General features: G+C 38.8%; 1 protein-coding gene across 7 annotated transcripts in view; it reads left to right on the top strand.

The window, feature by feature from the left end:
* The first annotated feature begins 13,477 nt into the window (after positions 1–13,477).
* Positions 13,478–26,738, top strand: part of Grik1 (glutamate ionotropic receptor kainate type subunit 1) — a 388,066-nt gene continuing 374,805 nt past the window's right edge. For 3 of the 7 annotated variants that reach the window (XM_006987926.4, XM_076549148.1, XM_006987929.4), the window contains exon 1: positions 13,996–14,251. In XM_006987926.4, the coding sequence (XP_006987988.1) occupies positions 14,134–14,251 (118 nt within the window). In that variant the 5' untranslated portion in view covers positions 13,996–14,133. Of the gene's footprint in view, positions 14,252–26,738 lie in introns of all 7 variants that reach the window. The other 4 variants (XM_006987927.3, XM_042259516.2, XM_006987930.3 and 1 more) reach the window with 3 other exon arrangements.

Below are 26,738 nucleotides of genomic sequence, written 5' to 3'. Positions count from 1 at the left end.
TTCATCTGAAAAATGCAAGCCTAAATTAGCTCTTATTTTGATTCCTATTTTGTCCAAAATAACTTATCTGCATGATTTAAATGAGCAGTTTATAACCCTAAACTTCTAGCTCATTTTTAGAATCCTATATACATCTTCTAACCCCCCCGCCCCCGCCACAGGAGAGTCATGGTGCCCTGTTTAAGATGGAACAGTACTGATGAAGAGACTAATGAATGGAACTTTAAGCTAAGCGGAAGAAAAAAGGACTTGGAAAAGTAACACATTAATGCAAGAAAACAACTAACAGACAACCGCACAGTAGTCTTTAGAAGTTAGCATGAAAATGCTGACATTTCTTCTCATACCAACTGGCAAAGACACAATCTACATTAAAAATTGCTTGGGATAAGAGTGAGGACTTGATGTGAAGGCTAAAGTCATGAATATAGGGTTCTACATCCCATTTCAATAACGTTGCCTTTAACACTGCAATAGCTCAAGCAATAAAGGGATCTACCCTGACCGGAGACATGGACAGAGAGGTAAGTACCATTATGGGGGAGACTCCACAGTGATAGGCAGTCAGCCTGTACACTAGGCTTCTGCCTTTTTCTTGTAATTTTTCCTGGGGAAGCATGAACAAACAGTTGTTCACCTAGGTAGGGTAGGGCTTCATCAACAGACTGAAGTAACAATTCCATCAAAGTACAGGTCATTTAGCCAATGAGTCTATTGGGCTTACTTTCAGAGTATGGGTGAAAGGTTACTTACAGGAGTGTTAGTGACTCAAATGCAGCTTCTCACTAAAGAGTCTACCCCAGTGTTGCTGATGACTCATAAAAGTTGCATTTCTTGAGTGTCCAGCATAATTCACAAGCAGGTCCTTGGTCAGTCCTCTCCCTGGCAATTGCTACTGCCTGGGGAATGGATTTGTAAATCTTGTGAATTTCATCTTCCCTAGGCTAGTAAATTGTGTTTGTTTCTCAAGTTTTATAAACCTCCCTTTTCTGTTTAAGACGGAATATTTCAGTTAATAGGAAATAGCTACCCAAGAGTCTCCCTCAGTATTCCAGGTAGTCCCTGTCATTACTACTCTCCAGGACATGGCACCACGTCATACACTATTTTCTGGGTAACTGTCAGGGACTTTTTAACCTATGTTCCACCTTTCCCATGATAAGGGAGTCTGTGGTATGTGGGTGGATGACAAAACAGAAAGAGTTGTCTTACATGAAAAATATTAAAAAGTTGTCTTACATGGGAAGAAGAAATAGAAAAAATTGGCCTCTGGTTTGGGGAAAGGAAAACAGAGAGTTAAAATATTATCAGTGTCTACTGCTTGTGAGAGGAAAACTGTTCTCATGGATTATTGCTGAACTATTCAAAAGTCAGTATTACTTCAAGATTTACAGCTGCTGTCTAGATAATTCTGCACAATACACTTATGTCAGAACAGCATTTTACAAAGGTTCATCTTTTTGAAGATTTTAAAAGGTAAACAGAGAATTAAGTTGATAAGCTGACCTGGTTTTCCTGTGTGGATTTTCAGCTCAATAATTTTATAATGGTGTGAGAGATGTGTTTTACCTTTCCCTAGGACAAACATACACCTCATTGGACTCTACTGTGTTTTCCTCATTATGGAGCTTTTGGAGAGCAACCCAAATTGTTGAGGAACAACACATTTTGTTTTTACCCTACTGGGATTTAGTGAGGTTTTTATGATGGAGCTTACCTGTTCCCATTTTCCTGTTATGCTACAGAAAATTTAAAGGCAATGGTGCTCCTGAAACCAACCATAGCCAAACTAGACATAAATTAGTTAAGTACTACAGGTTGACCTTTCCTTGTCTGAAATTCTTGAAAGAAGTATTTCATATTTCAAAATTTTGGATTTTGGTATATTTTATAGATACATAATGAGATATGCTAGAGATGAAACCTGACTCTACACACAATGCCATTTATATTTCATGTGTACCTCATGCTTGTATTTTGAAAATAATCTTACACTGTGTTTTTAATGCTCACTCATGAAACAAAGTTTGTAAACATTGAACTGTCAGACTTGTGTCATGAAAGGGCTCAGTTACAGATTTTGGAGTACTATGGATTTCAGATTTTCAGTTGAGGTAGCTCAACCTATTTCTTACCATACATCTCACTTCTAAAAGGGGATCTATTATCTTCTTAAAGTGAACTATCACTTATGATAAACAAACAGAATGTCCACAGAGATTCTCATATCTGTCCCTTACCCTATTTTGACAAGGACACTTAGGAAAAGATTAATAACTCAACATTATAAATCTGCAATTCCCAACTAGCTATGAGACAACTAAAAATTAGCATTCAAATGTACAAGATTATAGAATAGGGTCTATTCATAAACGGACAGTGAGACTACAATTTGTGTAGTTTTAGTTATATTGAGATGTGAGTCAAGGGAAGACTATAGAGGAATTAGGATATGAAATAAGGAAAGAAAGGGAGCAATGAACATGTAGTGCCAAGCAACATATCCCTCAAGCCATTGAAGAATGAAGAGAAAGTATACAATATCCCTCAGGATTTGCATCCCAGGGCACTAACTCTCTGGCACCAAACCCAGACCACATTTCCACACTCGAAGACACAAGAAGAAAACAGAACCCCAGCCAGAGAGTCCCAGCTGTCCCCAGGAAGTCATGCTCCTGTGTAGAGCTGGCTACTGAGAACATGTGGGTGGGGCACAGAAAGCATCTGTCACAGCAATTTATAGTGGAATATATAAATACAGATATATGTGAGGCTCTGCATAAAGGTGGAGGACTGCATACTTTCCTGCCAGAGAGTCCACTGAAACCATGATTAGTATGTGTGCAGTAAATACAAGGAAAGATAATCAGGGGAGGTGGGACTAACTTGGTCAGCTGGAGGATGTTGCATCTTAAAGTTGAATACCAAAAAGCTGGAGGGAGATTATTTTCAGGATAAGACTCCTCTTCCTTCCCCCTACCCTCTCACCTCTCATTCTTCTTTTTAGGAATTGTTTCCTTGTGTATCCCAGGCTGATATGGAACACTTCATCTTCTTCTCGCACTTCCCCAGTTTAGTGGTATAGGTGTATTCCACCACTAGAAACATTTTTAGTATAAGAGTTTCTTTATCATTTATTCTGCCAAGACAGGGAGGTAACCACAGACTACACGTGACAATGAATTATTGGATCCGTTTTCTCCTTGGCTCTTTAGAGGTAACAAATGTCGTATTTCATAGCATCATTAGGACTGCAGCTTTCAATACCCCTTCTTCTCAGGTTAGAAATGATAGAAAGACCAGCCTTATGATACGAAAACATGGGATTTCAACATGCAGGCAATGGACTTTTCAATAAATCATGTCCATGCAAATCTAGGCTGCCAAATCTCATGTGAGCACCCCTTGTGAAGATAATCCATGCATACTGCCACATGTCACACAGTCTAACTCTATCAGGAAAGGATTTCAGATGCTTCACATTTAAAACTTTTCTAGATTCTGGCCCACTTACCTCTTCCTTTGACTAATTTTAAACTATGCCTGTTTCCTACATTAATGTAACCTTGATAAAGAGGATTACAATTACTGCTGAAAGTCATTGTAACAAATAGTATCTATGCTTGGTTAGGGTAGGACAGAAAGAAAGTTTTAAGAACCATAACCTCTGAATTATAGGTAGGAACACTGTAGGTATATGAGGATCAAAAAAAAAATAGGGGATTCACCCCAAGAGAAAGACATGGATATTCCTGGGGGCTGGAAAAGCAAGGTGCCAAATGACAGCTTCATTGATAGACAAGAGAATTCAGTGCCAGTAGGAAAGGGGCGTGTCCATAGAGGATGTCTTCAAATAAGGTGGGAGAGCAAGTAGACGGGATTGGAAATGTAGGCAGAGAGGCTGTTAGAGGCTACAAACAGGCTAGCAGTGGATACTAAGAAATGGAACCTGAAAGAAGTCAAAACAAGCCACAAGAAGAGGGAACTGTGTGGAGAATAGCGCAGGACTTAGCTGTGCATCAGGCCAGCAGAGTAGAATAAGAATTGAACCTAAAACCACAGAACAGTAAGAGAAAATCTGAAAACAAAGAATACGAATGTGCCAAAGGGTGAAAATTCCAATATCCTGTGTTCAAACTCACACGGCAATATTTCAGACTGGTAAAGCCAACAGGAACCATTTGCATACATTCTTTAAAGTGCAAGAAATAACAGGATGTAGAAGCTCCAAACAAATTAGCTGGAAGAGATGGAGAAGGCCAAGGAGTAAAAGAACAAAGAGATGTGCTGTTGATTTGCTATATTTGTATTTAGTACTGTATAACTTTTACAATTATTTGCATTCATTACTCTGATAAATAAAAATATTTTAAACTCGATGGCATTTTCTGTATGAAAGCATGAGGAAATAAATTAAACCAAGATGTAATAATTAGAAATCTTGTTTAATTTATACGATTTAAATATGAAAAAGCTTAATGTGTTTCGTTGTCAGGAGACTTAAATTGGAAACCCATAAGGAACAGTGAGCTGATTAAAAATGAGAATGTTGCAATAGTTGTGAGCTTCGGTTTTAGCTTCTTAAAGTCAATTACTTCCTCTCTGACATAGGTTATTTAGGGGTTCTCCATACTCATTTAATCATTCCAAAACTGAAATAATTTGAGCTTATAAAATTGCTGGAAATACTAATTGTTAAATGCTAAGTGAAAACAAACTTTAGTCAAAGACTGAATGCATTATTTAAGGACACGAGGTACACCAATTCACCATTCCTCTTTGAAATGGAATTCCATTTTTCTTTTTCATTTTTTTCTATTAAATGTGTGTGTGTGTGTGTGTGTGTGTGTGTGTGTGTGTGTGTGTGAGTGCACTCAAGCACACACATGGTCATGACCGTGCTTTTGCATGCCTGCACTTTTGCATGCACCCGTGCGTTCCTACACAAGTGTGTGGAGGTGCAAGGACAACTTTGAGAGTTAGATCTCATCTTTCACTCTGTGAAATCAGTGCCTATCTTCTTCCTCCTGCTTCTGCACTGCATACTCCAGGCTAGATAGCCTGGGACCATCAAGCAATTCCTCTGTCTCTCTTCCTTCTCTCTTTAGGAATGGTAGGATTACTAATATATACTCCTGTACCCAGTTCTTATACAGGTACTAGGGTTAAAATGCAGATAGCCAGCATGTGTGACAAATGATTTTATCCACTGAACCACTTTTCCATGGCCCTCACTTTGTATTAAAGCCCCTTGATTGCTTTCAGCACACCAATTATTTTCCTGTATCATCTATTTTATTGTAAGTTTTATTCTGGTTATTCACTTATTCTAAATGTACAACTCAATGAGATGCTCTGTCATATTTCCATACTTGTATTTTTATGCTATGACCTACCCTGCTGGCTACCTAGCTTCTCTAGCCCTCTTTGGACTGAAATTTCTTTGTCATGTCACAAAGGTTCTTCAATACTCTGAGAATTTAAATCTAATCACCTGAAAAGTCCTGTATGACTGGGGAGCAGTAGGGCTGGATGAAGTGGGAAGGAAGAGTTCCCTATTGTATGGTGAGAAAGATGGGGAGGGAATAACGGGGTGTGTAGAAGAAGCTGGGGAAGGCCTCCCATGGCAGGAAACTCTTCCCAATGAAGTCCATGACTGTGATGAGTGGGTGGATGAGCAATGGTAAATTAGCACAGGTATCAATGCTTGAACCAGGGTCCTGGTTTTATGTTATATTCCGAAGAACTTTCCAAGTTCACAGGGAGGCCTGGGTTCTTCTTAGATGTTTCATCTGCTGCTGCAGCATCTCTTGCTCACACTTGCCAAACAGACCTGCTCTCAGGGTGAGTATATGGTTGAGACAGTTGATGTTTCTTTCAGTCTGGAATCTTCTTCTATGGCCCCTCTGAGTAATTTCTAGCTGCCATTTAAAGTGGGCTACTTCCTCAGGGTAGCCTTCCTGAGCTGTTCACCCTCATCACTTCCAGCTTTCAAATTTTCTTCTCGTATTTTTTTTCTGTCTCCTTCATGGAACTTACACTCTGACTCTTAAGTGATCACGTCAGTAAAATGGGTAGTTTTATAATAATGAATTCCTCAAACGCCATGATGATTGAACCAGTACAGCTTGTGTGTGACATATAACAAGAGTTTGGTAACTGTTAGTTCTCAATTTAAAGAAGCTAGACATGAAAGAAAGGATGCACTATCAGCTCTGTAGTGTGAGTCCACAGAGATCATTCTTTACTTATAGGCAAGCATGTCCATCTAGCCATTTCCCCTTTCAATACAGTACTCAATAACTTGTACAAGGTATTAAATAGTTCATTATAAAATATAATGAGTGTAGTATTAGATGATTTGCCTGAATATAGGTTAATTCAAGTGTTCTGGATACATTAATATATCTTAGACTAAGTTCTGAAGTTCAGAAGGGTAAGAGTGTTAAACTCTTTATCACCTTCCGATATCAGGACACAAGTCCATTGGAAGTTGAATGACAAATGTATTTATACTGTCTCAAAATTGATAAAAAAAAAAAACAAATTCTATTGTTCAAAGTCAAGACTGTGGTGACATGCAGGGAATGGAGGCCCAGGTCTGTATGGTACTCTGTTTCCCACTTTGGTTGGTGATTAAATGATATTCACACTTCAGCAAGTCAGTCTTGAGCTCTACACTTAAAATGTGTATATTTGTACTTTGAAAAGTTGTAGAAATAACTATTACTATCACAGACAAAACTGACAATTACATATTTACATTGCAAACTTTTCCCTAGAGCAAGATGCTCTGATCTTTTTCTACTTTTTACATTTAGTTTCCAGCAGAGGAATTTTTACCTGTCCCTGAATTTGTCAAGTGTTTACCAATAAAAGTTTATAAAACATTATTTGAAATCAATTATTTGATAGATGTATCTACCATTTTTAACAAGGAGAGCAATTTTGCATCCTAATAAAGTAGATAAACTTTTTTGTTTACATAAGTATATTTTTGGGCTGAGGATGTAGCTTAGGGGTAGAGCATTTGTCTAGCATGAGAGGCCCTACATTCCACCTTCAGGACACCAAAGATAAATTAGTTAAACCTTGGCTGTTATTTTACATAGAAGACATAGAATATCTTCATAAGTTTGGAGTGCTGTTTGACACTTGATTGATTTTATGAACATCAATGCTGAGAATACCACTTTTCATAAACATAGCGCAAAATAGTAGAAATATGTGTAGCATCATAATTTAAAACATTTTCCCAATGCCTAGCCAATATTTATTAACAAATTGGGTTTTGTCAAACACAAGCCAGCAACTCAAAGAGCAGTTTTTCAAAGCAAATGTTCAAACAATTAAAATCCAAAGATATACTAGCTTCATACATGCTGAGAAATGACAGTTAATAAACTCTTAAAAAGTCTTTGTTTTGCATAATTAAAAGATCATATTCCTGTAAGAACAGTTCACAGCATACAGTAGTCTTGAATCTGTCTGAGCTAGTTGTTTGGGGCAGAGTTTCTTAGCATCAGGTGACATGTTGGAATGTATAATGTACATGATTTGTTCAGAATCAAGAGTACAGTGTAGTTGCAGAATACAATACCGATGAGCAAGCTTTGCCAAAGACACCTCAGATTCTCATGTCTTGGATTTTTAAATTCTGGTTGTTATGTTTCCAGAAATCTTTTATTATTGTTGACAAAAATGTTTGCAGCACCAAGTCTCATACACAAGCCTGAGTTTAAGAAACTGTTCAAGATGATGCACTCTATGAGAGCAAGCACAGTGTAGATCCGTTCTAATTCCTAAGATGGTCTGTAAGGCAGACCAGAGATACACATAAGCTAAGACTGCCTGTAGGCTTATCTTCAAAACCCTCAGAAGTTTCTCACTTGTTGGGACTGAAAATCAGTTCTCACAACAGCCCACAAGTCATCAGCTAACTCACTCAATTCATTCTGACTGTGTCTGTCCCACACACAACTATCCAGTCCCAATGGAATGAAAGTTAGTGATATTACTACATTGTAAGTAAACTCATGCCCCGCTTCAGATACTTTTTCAATGACTAACATATTATTTGAATATGTTAATTTAATTTGAACATACTCTCAACAACAGATTAATCCACATCTAATTCTAGCTCCACCATTCAGCTGTGAATTTTCTGACAATGTTTGTTCTTTTGGTGCATTTGTTTTCTTCACTTTAAGACTTGCATAATAGCAGTACTTACTTTTTAAGACTGAATAAGTAAGTCAACACATGTAAAAGCAACATAGTTGTCTATGGCATATATCACAAGAAAAATGTGATAGGATCATTTTTGAGATTGTTTTTGCGATAAGGCCTCACTATGTAGCTATGGAACTCTGTTATGTAGACTAGGCCAACCTTGAATTCATAAATATCCACTGTCTTCTGTCCCCAGAATGCTGGTACCACAGGCATGTGTTACCATGCCAAGCTGAATACACTCATTGTTTTAAGGAAAAGATTATTTTATTTATCAACAGGAAGGAACAGAAATTAAAATCCTCACAAATTGATGCCATTCATACTGACTCTTAAAGGCTAGCCTCTTCTTGGTTATGAAAGCATAGTATTGGGCAAAATTGTTCAGGCCATGACTGAAGCAATGAAGTCTTAAAGGCATGTCTAAAACAATGGGCTGTGGTCAGTGGCTTCCAGGGAGCATTGAGACACAGAGTGCCAGGCCTCACCATTTCCAGTCTTATTTGCCAATGAACTCCATTTATTCATGGAAGTAGCCAAGTGTCAACTTGATTAGGACTGTCCATGTGGCTCCATTTCTTTACATTGCTGGGATGTTACAACAAATGCAAAGGTATGAATAAACAAGATGCTTTTTTTTTTTCTTTCAGAGATTTCAGTACCGCTGATTCCTACCATGCTTTGAAAAACTCAGCAGTTTGTACAAGGAAATTATAGTAAAACTTTTAAGGTATGTGTAATGATAAACATGATGTGGAAAAATGAAATGTTGAGGAAAGAACTACTCTGCACAGTGTTTTGTTGAAATCTAAAGAAACACACTGAAGATTATAGTCAAGATTTCCTAGATATGGCACACTATATTCATTATCTGAAGATAACAATAAATATTAAACTCATCGATGTAGATGAATAAAATTAAAATAGAATTGTAGCTGATGACTCATTTTTTTTCAAGTACAACTATAGATATTGACTGTAGGCTACATGATTTGTGAGGCATATATTATTTATCACCTATGTATTTGTTTGATGAGTATTAACCAGGCCCCACCTTGATGCCAGACATAGTACTGGACCCTGGAGTTCTGGGTAAACAACAGAAAAAAAGAGTTCAATATTTAATATAATAAATAAAATGATTAGAGAGTTGGTGGTAAGCATGATGGAACTGAGCAGAATATTGCATAGGACAATAGAGGAGGCAGTTTAAGTCAAATGAAAAGTATTACTAGAAAAAAGACAACCAGGGAGGGGGACATAGAACAGTATGCAATAACAAAGCGGTTGGAAGATCATAATTACTTGTGCTTGTGTAGTGGTTCCAACAAGGTGATTTTGTACTTTAGCACCCTTTGACGCTGTCTGTAGATATTGTTGGTTGTAACTAAGGAGGAAGTACTACTGACATCTAGTGGAGAGAGTATGGGAAAGTGGTTTTATGATCTGAAATGCACAGGACAGCTTCCACAGCCACGAGTTTCTGTTCCAAAGTGTTCAGAGTTTTGAAGTTGGAAAGCCCTAGGCTACTGTGATAGCAGTCAAGTTACAGAGAAGTAGATTAAAGACATGGCTTAGAACCTAACCCAGTAACATATGAAAATCAACTGCATAGCAACAGGAAACTGCAAGGGCAAATCAAGAGTGACCTCCAAATCTCCAGTTTTGATAGCTGGATGGATGGCTGTACTCGCATTGAAATGAAGATGAGATGCTGTGCTGTTTGCAAGTGGTGGCTACAGCTGCCTGTGAGAATTGGCAGTTGATGAAGAGGATTTGAGCAGAGAAAAAGATTTGGAACCTTGGCTTAAACCATGTTTAACATCATAAAAACACATGACATCACTTTGTATTAAAAAAGAAGAAGAAAGATGTAGCCAAAAATATGGGGCTTTCATCCTAAGGCAATGACACATTCCTAGGAAGCTCCAAAAACCACTTGATGTTTTGCAGTGAGTGCCCTGGCTAATATTGTAAGTACCTTCAAGTGCACTCACCCCATTTAGAAAACATAGTTATAGTATTTAGCTCCTTAATTTACTGTAAGATTTTTTTTTGCACCTAGTCATCATGGATCCGCATTTAAGTAATGTCCCCAACCTTCCCAGGAAGCACAATACTGTGTTCATATGGTGATGCTTTGTTATCAGCCACGGTGTCTGATTCAAAGCATAAGACTGAGATTTGAGAATGGGAGAGGATGCACTCCACTGAACACTTGATTCTTAGGAGGACACTGTGACCACCATGACCATTTTGGGATCAAAAATATAACTAGATTCGTGGATTCACAGAATCCATTACTTCTGAAAAGCACAGAACAAATTAGCAGCAGCTGACAACCACTCATGAGGAACTCAGCACCACAAGACTGCGTGCATGACTAGCAGAGAGAAGCATTTTAACAAGGAGATAAATTTCTGTGTTGAGCTTTACAGTATCCTACAGGCGATAGTGAAAGGTAACATAAGTGAGCCATGTATTCTTTAAGAATCCTGCAGAATCCAATTTCTCTCTAACAATGAGAAGGAAAAATTCACTCATACCTTAAAGGTTGCATGCTTGAAAAGTAGTAAAATTTACTTAAATAGTGTTTGGACACAGAGAACAGTTACTATTATCATACTATTAATTAGGCCAATTTTCTTAACTTATTTTTCAGCAGACAAAAATGTCTTGGTCATCTTCCTCTGGGACTGTTTACACTAAAAAAAAATGTAATGTAGGTATGGAGTCCTTGAGTCAAAATGTAACTAGCAGAAAAGAAATCATATACCGAGTAATAAAGGTTGTGGGAAATAATTACTATATGTGTCTTAGTGTTTCAATGGTCCTTTTGTATTATTATTACTTTCTTGTTATATATAAGGATATTATAGCTTGGAGCGTGTACTAGTCAGACAGATTAGGGTGTGCTGAGTAACAAGAATACAGAATGAGAACCTAAAGTTAAGTTGTCACTGCTTTACATGTTTGCTGTCCGTGTGATTATCCAGAACAATTTTCCCACAAGAGATGACTGTGGCATCGATGTCACTTCCATCTAGATCTTTAGAAGTTTGGTTTTCTGGCTTTTTTTTTCAAATGGATACTAGAACACAGGAGGACCAAGTGGGAATACTCTTTCCCCGTAAGTGTAGCATAATACTGCCGCACATATTCCCTTGACTATCATTACAGGATTCTTTTAAAAGAAAAGGTATAGTCTGTGAAAGCCAAGGTAAGGAGAAGTCTAGACATGAGTAAGCACACACAAGCTGCTAGTGAGAGTTTTTTTTTAAAAAAAAAAAAAGAAATTATCAAATTTGAAGGAAAAATAAAAACTAGAATATGCTAGAACCTAGACCAAAGCAGGTGCTCAGAAGCCAACTAAATTCTCGACCTTGCATTCCCAAGACTTGTCACACATCACACCCACTATTCCTTGGATTTGGATACCCAAGAAAAGATAAATGACTCAATATGCTTAATAAAAATCTCAAGTTTAAAAATAAGTTGATATCTTTTTTTAAATTATTGCTTTAAGAAATATTTACTAGTCGTTCATTTAAGGATCAATAAATTAACAACCCTTTACAAACTCCTAAATGAGGTCAGGTTCCTTCTTTTGTTTGTACGTACAGTATGCTTTTCTAACATTGATGTTTTTTAATGTTGGAGAGAGAACCCAGAGCTTTATGTCTACCAAGTAGGAACTCTACCACTGAGCTGTATCAACAGAACCCACATTTCTTTAAAGGTTATGTGCTTCCTGCTAGCAGCAACTATATTCCTGCTGTGTGTTCATGGCTGGGCACAATGTTTCACAGGAAGTAGGTCCTCAAAAGGTTCATTTCATGAGTGGATAGATGGATGAATGGATGGGTGGATGGATGAGTGGATGGATGGGTGGATGGATAGATGGGTGGATGGATGGATGGATGGATGGATGGATGGATGGATGGATGGATGGATGGATGTAGAGTATGGCTGTCTCCTGAGACAGATCATATCATTATATGATTTGATCTGGTTTTAGAAATGATCTAAAATAAGTTGACGTTGATTTTTCTTCTCCAATTTCCATCTACTATTTTTACTTTTGCATTTCTTCTCCTTTAGCCAACACTAAGAAAGTCCCCTCTCTTCAATACAAGAAATTGAAGTTTCTGCAAATAGCTACCTATGTCCTTGATCCTTTTCATTAGTAAGGTGAACCCCAAATGATTTTCTTATCCGAGTGTATGGTCTATTTCCTCAACTCTGATCCACAAAAATTGAGAACTACACACATGCAGTGTGACCTACTAGCTTCCAGCAGTGACACTACAGCATCCCTGGAAGAGACAGTGTGTTTTTCTCATGATGGGTTTTTTGACAAACATAGTCTCTGCCACCAGGTACAAACTACCCAATATGCATTTGTGGAGTAAATGAATTGTAAGATACTGCATTTATAATCTTTCACATTCTAGGCTCATATAACTATGGGTGTTTCTTTTATGAATTAATTCAATTTAGATCAACTTTCCAAATCCCTACTTGGGGGAGGGAGAAGCACCTTGAGGTGCTCATATAGAACCAGCAAACATTTATATGGAACATTCTCCCAGAAAGCTCAAAGGAAATTAAGCCAACAGGAGCAAATGCTGATTTCCCCAGGGAAGTGTCCTTGTCCTTCTACAGAGAAATGGTCTCTAAACCTACATTGTTAGAATAGCCTATTTCCAGTGTTCAAATGTGACAGCCAAAAGAAATTAAGAAAAGCAGCGTGCCTGAAACTGCCTCGTTCTCAGTCCTGCGCTTGTAAATGGAAGCAATTTTCAAGACATTATATCGGGTCCAGATAGGAAGAGTCGCTACAATCTTAAAAGACTGAAGGGTACCCATTTCTCCTTCTTCCTCCTTCTTTCCCTGTCTCTTCATTCTTGTTAGAGTTAAAAATAAAAACTCTGATAATTTCTTAAATCTCTCCTTCGGAGGATGTGATTTCCTATCACGTGCTAGTCATCTCTGAGACCCCCGCAGAGGCGCCTGGGGATAAGGCTGTCATTCACGGAGAGCAGAACTCCCTCTGCCTAGGGACTAATGGGTTAGATTTAATCTGTCATGGGGATGCAAGACTCAATGTACTTTCCAGCACCACAGCGCAAAGTTGAAGAGTGACCGCATGTGTCCGTGCGTGGTGTAAGTGTGTGTGTGTGTGTGTGTGTGTGTGTGTGTGTGTGTGTGTGTGTGTGTGGTGTGTCCGCAGGCGCGTGCGCATATGCACGCGGTTGTGTGAGTGTGTCTGGCTGGGTTAGTAGGGTTGGCCGGGGCGGGCAGTAAATAAAGGGTGGGGCCAAGAGGGGAGGAGGGAAGCAGGATGGAGAAAGAAGCCAAAGCAGGGCTTGTATCCCAGTTAACCTGCTGGAGCTCATCCTGCTTGTTCTGAGCGCTGCACCAACTCACCCAGTTCCCTCTCTCCTTGGATGTCTTCTTCCCCGCTTTCTCTCCTTTTCTCACTGCACCCTGCATTCTCTACCCACTCCCCCACCCATCATTTCTGCATCTGACCAGAGGACGAATGAGGGAGACGTTCCAGCAAATCGAGGTAGCAACTTTCCTCAGCTGGTTTCTGAGCTCCAAGAGCGGGTTCCTGCTGATTCTTGGAGGTATGCAGCCCATGGAGGAGGAGGAGGGAGAGCAGTGATGGGCTAAGGACCGGTGCGGTGCACGAAGCCCCAAGCAGCTCAGTCTCACAAGCCAGCTCCACGTCCCCACGCGGGTTCCCTCCATCTCGCTCTCCTGAGAGCAGAGAGCGCGCGGCGTGCAGCCTGAGAGCATCCAGGGAGGATGAGGTGGGGACCCAGCCCAAGTTGGGTGCATCTCGCGGGCGTGAGGCCACGACTGTGTCTCGGCATGAATTAAGAAGCTTGGAAGATGGAGCGCGGCACAGTCCTCATCCAGCCCGGGCTCTGGACCAGGGACACCAGCTGGACACTCCTCTATTTCCTGTGCTACATCCTCCCTCAGACCGCCCCGCAAGTGCTCAGGATCGGTGAGTGAGCCCGTGGAAGCGCTCTACGCTGTCGGATCCAGGGGTCCTTATAGCTCCCCGTGGCCGGCGAGGGCGCAGCGGGTCCGGGCAAGGTAGCGCGCGCGCGCTGGCACTGGTGAGGGGACAGGAGCTGCGGGGTGGTGGGGATCAGTGTGCACCCAAAGCTCCACAACAAAGTGGGAGTCGCGTCACTGCTTCCCTCCTGGCAGGTGCCAGGCTTTCCCGGAATGTATGGTTGGCGGGTTTTTCAATCTGAGATCCAAGATTCTGAGCGGAGTGCTCAGATCCAGGCTCCATTGGGCTGGCTCCTACTCTGGGCATCAGATTGCGCGCACCTTTGACCACCTGAATTGAGTGATTGAGGGGGTGATGTGAGATCTCTCTTCCAGATGCCTAAGTGGAAGTCCATCAGTCTGCCAGTCCGGGTTACACTCAAGCATGTCAGAACCTTTAAGAATAGAATCACTCACCCACTAGCATCATGGGAATATAGCAAAGCCCGTTAGCTCAGAGCCTCTAAGTTTTTATCTCTAAATTGGATGTTTCTGTATGGAGTCTGGGAAGTCTGGAGGTGTCCACTGGAGAGAGTCTGAGAGTGCGAGGAGCTGGAAGGATGGTCATTGAACACTAAAGTTTCTCTTCCCAATCTTACCCACCTGCCAGCCACTCACCAGCATCTAATCCCCAAGCCAGATAACTTCCTGGGAGAGGTGAGGCTTAGATCTCCAAAGAGATTAAAAAGAGACTACAGGAGGGAACTACTTGGGTTTCACAAAAGAACAAACAGTCAGCATCACTACCAGAAAGGCCCGCGTGGACTCATGTACCTGCATGCAGAGCCCTCACTACCAGGATTTGGTCGGTAGAGGTCTGGGCTTTGAGCACTGACTCTCAACTTTTCCTTTCCAACTAATATGGGTTCTCTACGTCAGTTTTCAGAGTGCCTTCTTAGTTCTTGTTCTTATTAGTGCTGATCACAGGGAGAGCCATAGGTGAAATGTGGACAGCCGACACGTGTCTGTCAGCTTCTCCCATCTCTCACATAGCAAAGAAAAGAAGAAACCCTAGGTTTCTAACCCATACTCTTTCTAGGAATTGACTTAGTGTGAGGACAGCTTGCGAAAGAGTTCAAAGAGTTCATAGCGAGGCTCCTGAGGAGTTCATGTCCCTCAGTGACGACACTAGTACTGCTCTTCAACGAGTGAGCTCCTTATAAAAACTCAATCTTCTGCTTGCTTATTTGCTTGTGTCACTGAGTATGATGGACTCCCCCGTCCCCTGCAAATAAGCTTACTGCTTGAAGGGTATTTTCTTTAGACACACGAAGTTTAGTTTTTAAGGAAAGGAAAAATTCCAAATACTAACTTTACATGTTTTGTCTAGACTATGGAGGAAAATATGCGTTTATTCTATCTTTAGACCCTATAGTGGTAGATTTCCAAACATATTTTAAAAGAATCGTGATTGATTATAACTGAAACAATCTTTGCCCAAGACATATTCAAGCCTGGACTTTGGATGCAATCAAAGATGCTTAATTTAGTAGAACAATAATGAATAGAATACAAAGTAATGAAAATGTGTAATGATTTCCAGTGATTATTAACTCAATTGGTGTTTTGCTTTCGAGTTGCACATTTTGAAAATGGCATCCCCGTGTTAGAAATGGCTCTGCCAAGTCCTAAACAATCACAATCAACCATTTGAAAGTTGTTTTCAAAAATGAAAGCAACCAGCATCATTCACTGACCTTATGATTCACACCTCGAAATAATCAAAGTTCATTCCTTTAAATGTGAGCTAGGATGCATGAAGCAACATTGCACGTACTGATGTTTATATGCAGCACACATTTCCCTTCTGTGACCCTGTGTGACCTGTTGTTGGCCTGGGCACTAACACTCTCTATGTAAGAACCCACACATAGCTTTTAAGTGAAAAATTCAGCACCATGGAAACCAGCTTTATTGCAGAGGAGAACCTGCCTTTTACAGCTGCTTTCTTATCAGTCAATCCCAATGTTGAATGTAAAATATCAGAAGAATAGGGGAAGTGGACAACACTCTGTGAGGGGAAATAAAATTGTGTTTGTTTTCTTCTCTTTCTCTCTTCCTAACCAACTACCAAGTGCCCAGTCAACCAACAAATGGGAACTCTGGATTTTCAATTTGCATTGTTCTTCAATAACTTGAAATATCTTGAAGTAAAGTTCAAGATAAACAATAGACACTTTTAATTGCCTGTATATGGAGAAACAAATGTCGTCGATGCGTAGCTTTGTTGGAGTACCTGCTTAAACTTTAGCTACTAAAAAAAGTGTAAATTTAGGATAGAATTCACACACACACACACACACACACACACACACACACTATCTTAGAAGTTACTGAAATGAATGCATGACAGGCTCTAGCATGTATGTACTGTGAATATGTCTTGGAATACCATTGTATGGTTGTAATCTTATGTAAAACTGAAAAATCCCAAAGGGGATCCTATAGAGTGTAGTACCCTAATTATCACTATCCCATTTTCACAGCATCTTACAGAGGAGGAACATAGAGTAACTGGGAAATCTGTGCACTTGCTGGAGTAATTTCAGCCTTTTTGTGTATGCCAACATACATCAGGAAGCAGTTAGCTATCATATACATTTAAGTTGACCTGTGAGCCCCACCATCATAGACATCCTCTAAAATACCCAAATTTAGTGCATTGTCATTAGTGGGGAAATACCCCGCATGTGCATACATAAAGCAGAAGTGCCATTTCTATTAGGAACAGAAAGATGTATTTACTAATACATTTAGCCCATCATTTCAGCACACAGCATAAACATGACAGGAAAGTATATGATTAAGGGTGGCCAAGCGTCCTGAAACAGCACCTGGTGGAATAAGTGTAGGCTTGGACCCCACCACCATCTCTTGCTGGGTGTGTGTCTCAGTGAGAGTTAGCCAATCTCAGCAGGCTTTTGTAATTGTATCTGAGAAATCAAATTAAAACTAATGGGAGCCTCAGAGTCCCATTAATAAAATTAATAGAAACAGAACATGAAATGGAATATGAGAGGTCCTTAAGGAGTAACTGGGTATCATTCATGTTATTGCTGTTGTGTGCTTTCAACTTTTTTATGATTGATATTTTCTTTATGATCATGGATTTAAAATTTAATGTGCTCTGTTTTTCTAAAACATTTAGTACTTCCGAGTCTAAACCCCACACTTGGAACTCTTGGTATTGGCATCTGATCTTCCTACTTCACACAGGGTAGTCAAATACCAGTTATGCAGATTACAAAAAAGCAATTACCTCACAAGCACACCATGTGGTTAAATATCCCATATAAAGAAAGAAATTGGCATATGTATATGAGTATGTAGAAATCTATGGTCGGTATATAATTCTTCAGGTTCCTGTATTCCTTTTAAGAGGCCCAAATCATTTTATGTCAATTGTTTACTTTCTCTGAAGTGTCATTTTGAAAAGACCTTAACACAACTATACTCAAAGTTCCCACTTGGTTTGTATTGTGTGTGCTTTTGCTTCAGTGAAGTTCAGCATAAACACCAAATATTTTAAATTGCCCTTATTTGGGGGAGGCATTCAAATAGTGGAAACGAATAAAAACACCTGTCTCTATTCTTTAATCTCTTGATTCTTTTATTGAGTTAATATTCTTCATCCAATACATATCTAACAAATTATTTTCTAGTATGATACACACATAATTGCCAGTGCAATAAATACAACAGTAAACAAAAAGGGTAGAATTAGTATCCCTTGAAGCTTACATTGTGGTAATTAAAAAATCTATTATTATTTAAATTTTTTTCAAACGCTTACTATTTTTCAAATATAATTTTGGATAATTTTCAGTTCATATACTGCAACTGATTTACTTTAATTTGCAGACAAGAAGGGTCACATTAAGGCCCACAAATGCATAGAGTGTATGCAGTTTATGTTGCCAAACCTGGAAAGGGAGGCTAGAGGTTAACGAAGAACTGATCCTGTCTTAAAAGATCTGCTTGGCTTAGACAGATTCACACTTGGAGAGGCACTGGACTTTGGGAAGCCTGTTGGCCCTCACACTAAGTTGAAATCCCCAGCTAGCCCTCAAAAGAATTGTGAAGGTCTGTATCAACTTAAAAAACAATATAGTTCCTCACTGGTCATAACACTCTCCCAAAATCAACAGATCATTTGCCTTACAATTCTCTCAACATCATTTGCTTTTAAGGCCAGTATTGATTTTGCAAGCCTGATGTTTATACCATGTACCTCTCAACTTTAGTTTCTTTTCTATGATTTGTGATCTCTGATTTTCATTGAGAAAAAGTGTGGTTTGGTGACTTTGACTAAGTTATACTGCTAAATGTTAGAAATGTGGGAATGGCATTTAGTTTTAAGTATCTTGCATTAAACTCCGGTGTACTGTGTATGGATCTATGTATGCTCTTGCACATCTGCATATATCACGCTGCAATCAAATATAGGAGAAGTAGACTGTTCCTTTTCATTGTTTGGAGATGTCTGACAATGAATATGGCTTATATTTGATGTTGCTAGCAGCAAGGAAACATGTTCCCTTTAGGAAACATTCCACAAATGTAATCTGGTTGGAAAGGAAATGTGACATCTATGCCTAGAAAACATTGCTTTAGCTTGTTGCAACGCTCATGGCAGTGGTTCGGAAGGACAGTAATGGAGACAGTAGTAGCAGACCCACAGCATTCCTCATTTTCCATCTTCTTTATTACCCATATCATAAAGAGAATATTATCCATGTCCTGAAGGTTTGTAAAAATCTATTTGCATCAGAAGACAGAGTGATGAAGAAATCCAAGTAGAAGGAGAGTCATAGATCTGTTATTTTACCACTGATCTAACACCAGAAGATCAATTACAGACATGTGGAGTTGATGTGAAGGTGAATTGTGGTAATACCTGTAAAGTACATATGACCCTGTAAAGTACATATGACGTAGAACTCAATAAAGACCTTCCACACTTTCTCTGTTATGGAGCAAGACAGGAGGTCCCTATGCTAGAAAGATCTTCTTTGACCTACTGTGTGAAATTGCCTTGCTTAAGGAATAAGGAAGTGTATTTGTATAGTACAAATACATTGAAACCTTTAGGCGGAAAAAAACCCCATAAAATCACTTTTCTTCTGTTTAAACCTAAATCAACCCCATTTTTACTGTCAGAGTGTTCTTGATGAATCACAGGTATCAATGTTCAACTAAATTCATGAATCCAGAACGTGGTAAAACAAAAAATACTGACCAATGGAGTAAAAACAAAACACTAAGATTTCAGCACTTCTAAAACTCCCAGGACCAAAACCCTGCTGTTTCTTGAATCTAACTCATGTCCTGCCCTTCTTTATATGATGCATTTTCATAGAGACTCTAAAGGAGGTTTAAAGACTAATGTTCATTGTGACTTATGACTGAAAATACATATTTTGATTTTTAAATTATTTATTTACTTACTGGAGTAGGGTATGTACATAGTATTCTGGGAGTGTGGAGATCAGAGGACAACTTACATCTCTCCTGCCACCATATGAGTCCTGGTAAATCTAACTCAGGCAGTTTATTTCCTAGAAATCTGATGATTAATTGTTATTAATTTGGAGAATGGAATATCATTATAACTTACTATTTTCATTTAACAGTACAAAAGAGAATGGATTAAAGTGAATTATTTAATATACTGAACAAATTCAAGAACAGTCCATGTTAAGGCAGAACATCCATTTTATTTAATGGCTGATTAAAGCTCAATCTGTACAGAGCATATTATATACACACATGGACTCCCTAGCTCTTCCAACCGAGAAGGCTTGAAACAATGACATCCCAGTAGCTACCTGTGAAACTAACACTCAGGACTCCTAAGAGCCAGCGATGGTTCTAGAACTAGTGATGGAAATCAATACACTACTGCTGAAATACCTCCTAGTGACAGGGGATAAGAAGGTGTTTTCCCAAGCCCCACTGATGTTGTGTTTAAAGAAGAGGAAAGCCAACTGGCTGGTCTCTGGTGTGTCTGCACTTGTGTGGGAAACAGAATTAAGGAAATGGGGAGAAGAGTCAAGTTTCCCAAGGGAAAGAGAAAAAAGAAAGCAAATGATAGGGGTCATTGTCTCCAGTGATAAAGACTTGATGGTATTTGCACTCAATATGGTATGCTACAAAAGGAACCTTGACTACCTGGTCTTTCTTCCTCATGTCAATCATGATAAAAAACAGCCAGCAAATTCCAGTAGAAGGCCCTCATTCTAATAACCAGCTAATACTCTTCAGGAGTGCCAAGGTTATAGAACATAAAATACAGTCAGACTACAGAGAAGCGAAGGATACACAGTGAGAAAATGTGAGAAGCGCCATCCGCTTAAGACCCCAGAGCAGAAAATTATGTGAGGTAAAATCTAAGCAGTTTGAATTAAAAAGAAAAACAAACAAACAAAAAAAAAACACAGCATTTCTTTCTTTCTTTTTTTTATTTTACATACCAAGCATAGTTTCTCTACCCTCCCCTCCACCTCTCCCCCTCTACTCCAGCCCCCATCCACTCTTCAGAGAGGGTAAGGCCTCCCCTGGGGAGTCAATGATGTCTGGCATAACAAGTTTGGGTAGGACCAAGCCCCTTCCCCCTGCATCACGGCTGAGCAAGATATCCCTCTACAGGGAATGGGCTCCAAAATGTCACTTCTTAATAATAACATATTGCTAGTGGCTCCTTAATTTTGACAAATATGAAGTAGTAGTTTATAATGTAAATAGCAAGAGATGTTGGGTGGTGTAGATGAGAATTCTGTGAGCTATTTTCTCAGTGTCTCAATAAATTAAAACCTAGTAAGAAGTAAAATGCGTTAAAAACTAAAAAAAAATCTCAAAACATATAAGGGCTTCTGTTGTTTGCTTCCTCACAGTATGTGAAGATCTGTAAGTAAATGTATTAAGGGAAATAGAATAATTATTGTGTTCTATATAGTATGCTATATAGTGAGTTTTCAAGAATTTCACTAAAATAAAGACAACAACAGTTAATGTTAGAAAATCACTAACAAAATAAGCTTTGTATAAAACTGCTACAGACAAAAGTGTCTACATATCTTCTTTAGAATTCTGCAAATAGATTATGGAAAATCAGGCATTAACTGCTTCTACCCATTAACGTCTTGGTTTTCAACTATTATATGGTTTTTTATACTTAATTAAATGTAATTTAACTATGAATATTGATTCAGGCATTGCAACACACTCTGTTAAAGACATTTAGTGCTGATGTCCTTGAATGGAAACTTACAGCAATCTGTTTGCAAGAATTCCTTTCTTAGCAAAATAGCTTAAATATGCCTTTAAAAATCAATACTCAATTCCCAGAGCCGATAAAGCACTTCATAATTCATATTGGAAAAGGATAGTGAAAAATCAGGTCTGTTTTTTTAATGAAAACTCAATTGCAACTTTTAAGGTTCATTTTTCTTACTTTTATTTTATTGTATTGTGTGTAATATGTGCAGAGATCTACATAGATGTGTGTGTGTGAGCGTGCGCACGCATGTGTGTGTGCATATGTGTGTGTGTGTGCGTGTGTGTGCGTATGCGTGTGCGTGTGCGTGTGCGTGTGTGTGTGTGTGTGTGTGTGTGTGTGTGTGTAGGCCAGAAGTCAACTATACTGAGTATTATTACTAGGTGTCATCCACCTTGATTTTTGTTGAGTGTGGTTGGATTTTGAGATGGTCTGTAGTTGAAGGCTGATTATGCAGTAAGCATCTAAAATCTAACTGTCTCTGTCTCCTCAGACTTGAAATGATAAACATGTGCTGTCATGCATGGCGTGTGTGTGTGTGTGTGTGTGTGTGTGTGTGTGTGTGTGTGTGTACTGAATTCAGGTCCCCGTAGTATCCAGGAAGCATTTTTCTAACTAAACTGTCTCCCGAGGCCCTTTTTTTAATTTTAAGTTTCTAAATCATTTTATTACATGTTTTGTAATCTATAGACACAAGTTGCATTCTGATGACCCTGCTCTGTTTGTATTGTAAAAGAAGTGACCAATGGATCAGTCACGAGAGGCATCTCTGGAGTGTAAAGGCAATATTTACCTTTTGTGTTCTTTTTTTCTTAGGATACATTTGAACCCTAAAGCTGTTTTTATACATGCTCATTGCACTGTTGAGTCTGTTTATAAATCATTGTAAATGTTCAATGGGAAAGAATGGTTAAGAAAATAATCACACAGTCTTAACCTATGAAAAAAGCCTTTAAACATAATCATTCTAATGAAATCCATTCATTACAATAGAAAACACACTTGTAAAACATCACAGACTAGAGTATGACTTCACATTTGGTGGCATACTAATTATTCTTTCTAAAATTATTTTCCTATTTTTTGAGATTCTAAGATAATTACATCACTTCCCCCTTCTTTTCCTCCTTCCAAACCCTCCCATATACCCCTTCTTTCTCTTCCAAACTCATTCTTTCTTTTGTTACATAAGTGTGTGTGTGTGTGTGTGTGTGTGAGTGTGTGTGTGTTATGCATTTCTAAATGCATAAGTGCAACCTGTTCAGTCCATATTATGTATATTTTGGGGACTGATCACTTGGTATTGAATAATCGGTTGGTGTGCTCTTCCCTGGGGAAGACCACTTCTCCTGCGCTTAGCATTCCTTAGCTTCCTGTGGTTCTTTGTACTTACAGATAAGAACTTATGGTGAATGCCAACAGAAGAAATCTGTTCGTTTTGTCAAGGCTGTGGATTGGGGATATTTCTTTCATTAATGATTCCTATCATTACTCTTGTCCAATTTAAACATGATTGGATAAAGCAGCCATTCTTCAGATTCTAGGTGATTGAAGCAGTCATTTGCATGCAGATAGGCGCAGTGAAAAGGGCACTGTGATGGGAGTTCCTCCAGCTTTAGGGATTCCTTGTTTGCTTTGGTCATAGTATCTTGGAGTGAAGTCACTCCCCTGTCCATCAGTTGTAGGTGCTAGTGAACAGGTGCACCGGTGTACCAGCTTTTCTCATCCAGAGTGGCATTTAGTACCTTTGGGATGAATCGAGACACTGCTGCAGGAAAACATGCAGCTATGTTATGCCTTCTATTGACAGTCACTGAGCCAGGCATGTGGAACTGACATTGTTTTTCTGTCATTAAACTTAACTAGGCACAAGAGCCCGAAATTCCACTGGGTCCTATCAAGGTCCTCACTTTCAACTTAAAATGCACATTTATACAAATGTTTTTTCTCTTTTCTCCCTCTGGAGATTAAAGAGCTCTAAGGAAGAAGTATACCTCCAAGCCATCCAGGAATACAACTTCTTCCATTTTCCTTCTCATTTAGATGTTGACATCTAATTACATTGTTTCTCTTCCCACATACTTGAGTGGACATCAGAGAGACTCACCTTAGGAACACACCCTATGCTCCATCTTTAGCCATCCTTGACTCCAGGCTTCCAATGGTAATGAGAGGCAGGGAGCTAGATTCTTCTATGATCACACATTTACCCCAACCTGAGTGTTTTGGGAACCAAACTTCAAAATTAAATCAATGAAAAAAGTTTAAGTTGCAATCGTCTGACTTTTTAAAGAGAGAATCAAGGTGACTGGAACTATCATCTCTATCACTCATTCTCTCTCTTTCTCTCTTCTGCCTCTCTGTATATATTTACAAAAATAATAGATACTGTGTAAGATATATACAAACATGTATATGATTATATCTGGACAATATTTATATTAATATGCAAATATATAAAATTCAGTGCATACAACCATTATCACATGTTAATTACATGCATTATTATATTGTATGATTCATAAAGTATTCCATCTTATATTATTACATGCACTGAGCTTGCTAGATGATATTGCCTACTTCATTGTTATTTTGGTATTGCATAGACTTATATACAAATATTTTACACACACACACACACAGTTTGATTTATATTAATACCCAGTTGCAGTTTTCCCTGTGCCTTAAATGTTCTACCAATAACACATAAAACTATAATTGAATTGAATGGCTGGAGAAGGTAAGAGAATGAGCTCCTTTACTGTGACTGTTGGTGGTAGAAAGACAGAGAAAGGAAGAGGGGGAAGACCTGGGGACGCAGAAATGGTTGCCAACTTGGTGCAGTTGTATCTCTTAAGTTTCCTCAGGTTGCATTTACATTTGACATTCTTGTGGTCATGAGAATATCTCTTGGGTCACCATGAACAGAGAAGTCATGACAGTATTTAGAATCTGACTGAGTCAGACTGATGGGTTTTATTACCTCTGTGGAATGCTTGTCATAAAATGCACAAGACTAACTTGTGAGAAAATATTTTAAAGAAAAACCGTTTAATAGAAAATACAGCAAAGATGTTTCAGATTATCATTTATTGTCATATATACTTTTGCCCTCTTTTTGGTGTCTCAGGTATCTAGGAAAGAGAAATAAGATACAGAATTTATTTTGAACAGCTACAGAAATCATATTCTTTTAAAAAACAGAATATTATGTATAATATATAAACAAAAATTCATTCAAAACTTTTAAATACATGAAAAGTAAGAGTATTTAACCAAGAGTCTCCAACCATTTCAAAGCACCGTTTTGTTATTTGAAACCGAGGCAGCCAACCCTGAGTGAGATCCCAGCAGCCAAACCTTTTTCTCAGCCACCTTCTTCTTGCAATTTTCTTAACAACTTCATTTCCCTCATACAATTTATCTGAAAAGGGGGAAAGCTTACATGCAGATAAATAAAAAATAGTTGACAAATGAAATACATAAAAGTTGCAGAATGCAAAGATTACAGTACAAATCAACATGATTAAAAAAAAAACAGGACAGTCCATAAAATGTGAATGTGTTGTAAAAAAAAAAAAAAGTGGGTGTGGGAGGTGAGTGAAGTATCTTCTTGTCAGGGGTCATGATTGCAGAGGCAAATCCAGGGACATGCTGTCCCCGAGGGGAAATGTCAATAGAACAGTCCTAATAGAACTGTGTTGAACTATACACGTCTGTGTCAGTTGCTTTTCCCACGTTTGTGACAAAGCCCTTGACAGAGCGGCTTAGGAAAGGAAGAGTTTCTTTTGGCTCAGTGTGAGGTTCAGTCCATCACAGGGGAAAGACAGGGCTTAAGGCTCTGCTCAGCTTGCATTCACCATCAGGAGCAGAAAGGGCTAAATTATTCTGCTCACCTGGCTTTCTCCCCTTTCTTTGTCTGGATCTCCAGCCCATTAATACTGCCACCAACAGTTAAGAGTGGATCTTCTCACTCAAGTAACCCAATATAGGAAGAAACTTCCCTACAAGCATGCCCAGACATTTATCTCCTGGATGATTCTAGACTCAATCCTCCTGAAAAATCAATGTTAACCATTACAGTATTTACATTTACTGAACCTTATATTATAAAGACATTTCTGATCAACTTGTCTTACAAATAATTCAAAGTAAAGAAGTATCTTCATATTCAAAAGCACACAGTAAAAAGTAGCAATCATAAATGAATGGGATGCAGGATACCAATTTAGAATGCTTGCCTTCATACCTCCATTATTTACCATTAATTTTTATTTTATGTGCATGGGTATTTTGTCCATATGTGTCTCTTATACCACTTTTGTGCCTGGTGTCCCTAGAGACTCACATTGAAATCACTGAACCTGAAGTGACAGATGGTTCCCAGCCATCGTGTGGGTATAAGAAATCGAGCCCCAAACCTGGTCCTCTGGAAGAGCAGTCAATGACTCAACTGCTGAATCATCTCCCCAGCCTCTGATCAGAGTACTTTTATTACTCTAACTTCATTGGGACAATCCAAACAAGTGTGTGTGTGCACAGAGATCTATGTCTAAAGAGTAACATATATCACTCCCTTCATGAAAATTTCATGACTATGATGTCAAAAAGGAAGCCCGACCTACAGTGTAGAACTCTGGCAATCATATGCCCACCCTGTGGTTGGCATGAGGAAGGCAAGGGAGGACACTTGACTAATGTGGTCCTAATAGAAGACCAAGGCTGTTGAACAGTTCCTGGAAAGCATGCGGAAGCACGTTTGCTACAGTGTTCCTGCAGACTGTACTGTCTTTTGTTTTATGTGAGTTCATCCCTCAAATAGACTTTAGGGTTTTCAGTAGCTTTTGACCTTTCCTTTTCCCTTCTGAGGTTGAGTATTTAATTTGTTTCTGCCCTCCTCTCCATCCTTTTTTTAAAATTTACTTATTCATTCTTGTATTTATAGCTATTCCTATTCTAAAATTATTTCAGAGGTTTGCTGAAGTCAGATACATAAATTGCAGTTTGATAACATGCACTAATGATGCAAAGACAAGTGTAAAACAAGATGAAAACAGAGGAGTTTCCTGAAAAAAAAGTAGCCAAGAAGGGACCAGAAAAATGTGTCTTTACTTTCAAGTCACTGAAGGAAGGTGAAAAAAAATAAGCAAAATCGCAG

This window comes from Peromyscus maniculatus, chromosome 12 (assembly GCF_049852395.1).
Source record: "Peromyscus maniculatus bairdii isolate BWxNUB_F1_BW_parent chromosome 12, HU_Pman_BW_mat_3.1, whole genome shotgun sequence".
NCBI lineage: Eukaryota > Metazoa > Chordata > Mammalia > Rodentia > Cricetidae > Peromyscus > Peromyscus maniculatus.
Note: the sequence above shows the minus strand (reverse complement) of the source record. Positions and strands in the feature narration are given on the sequence as shown.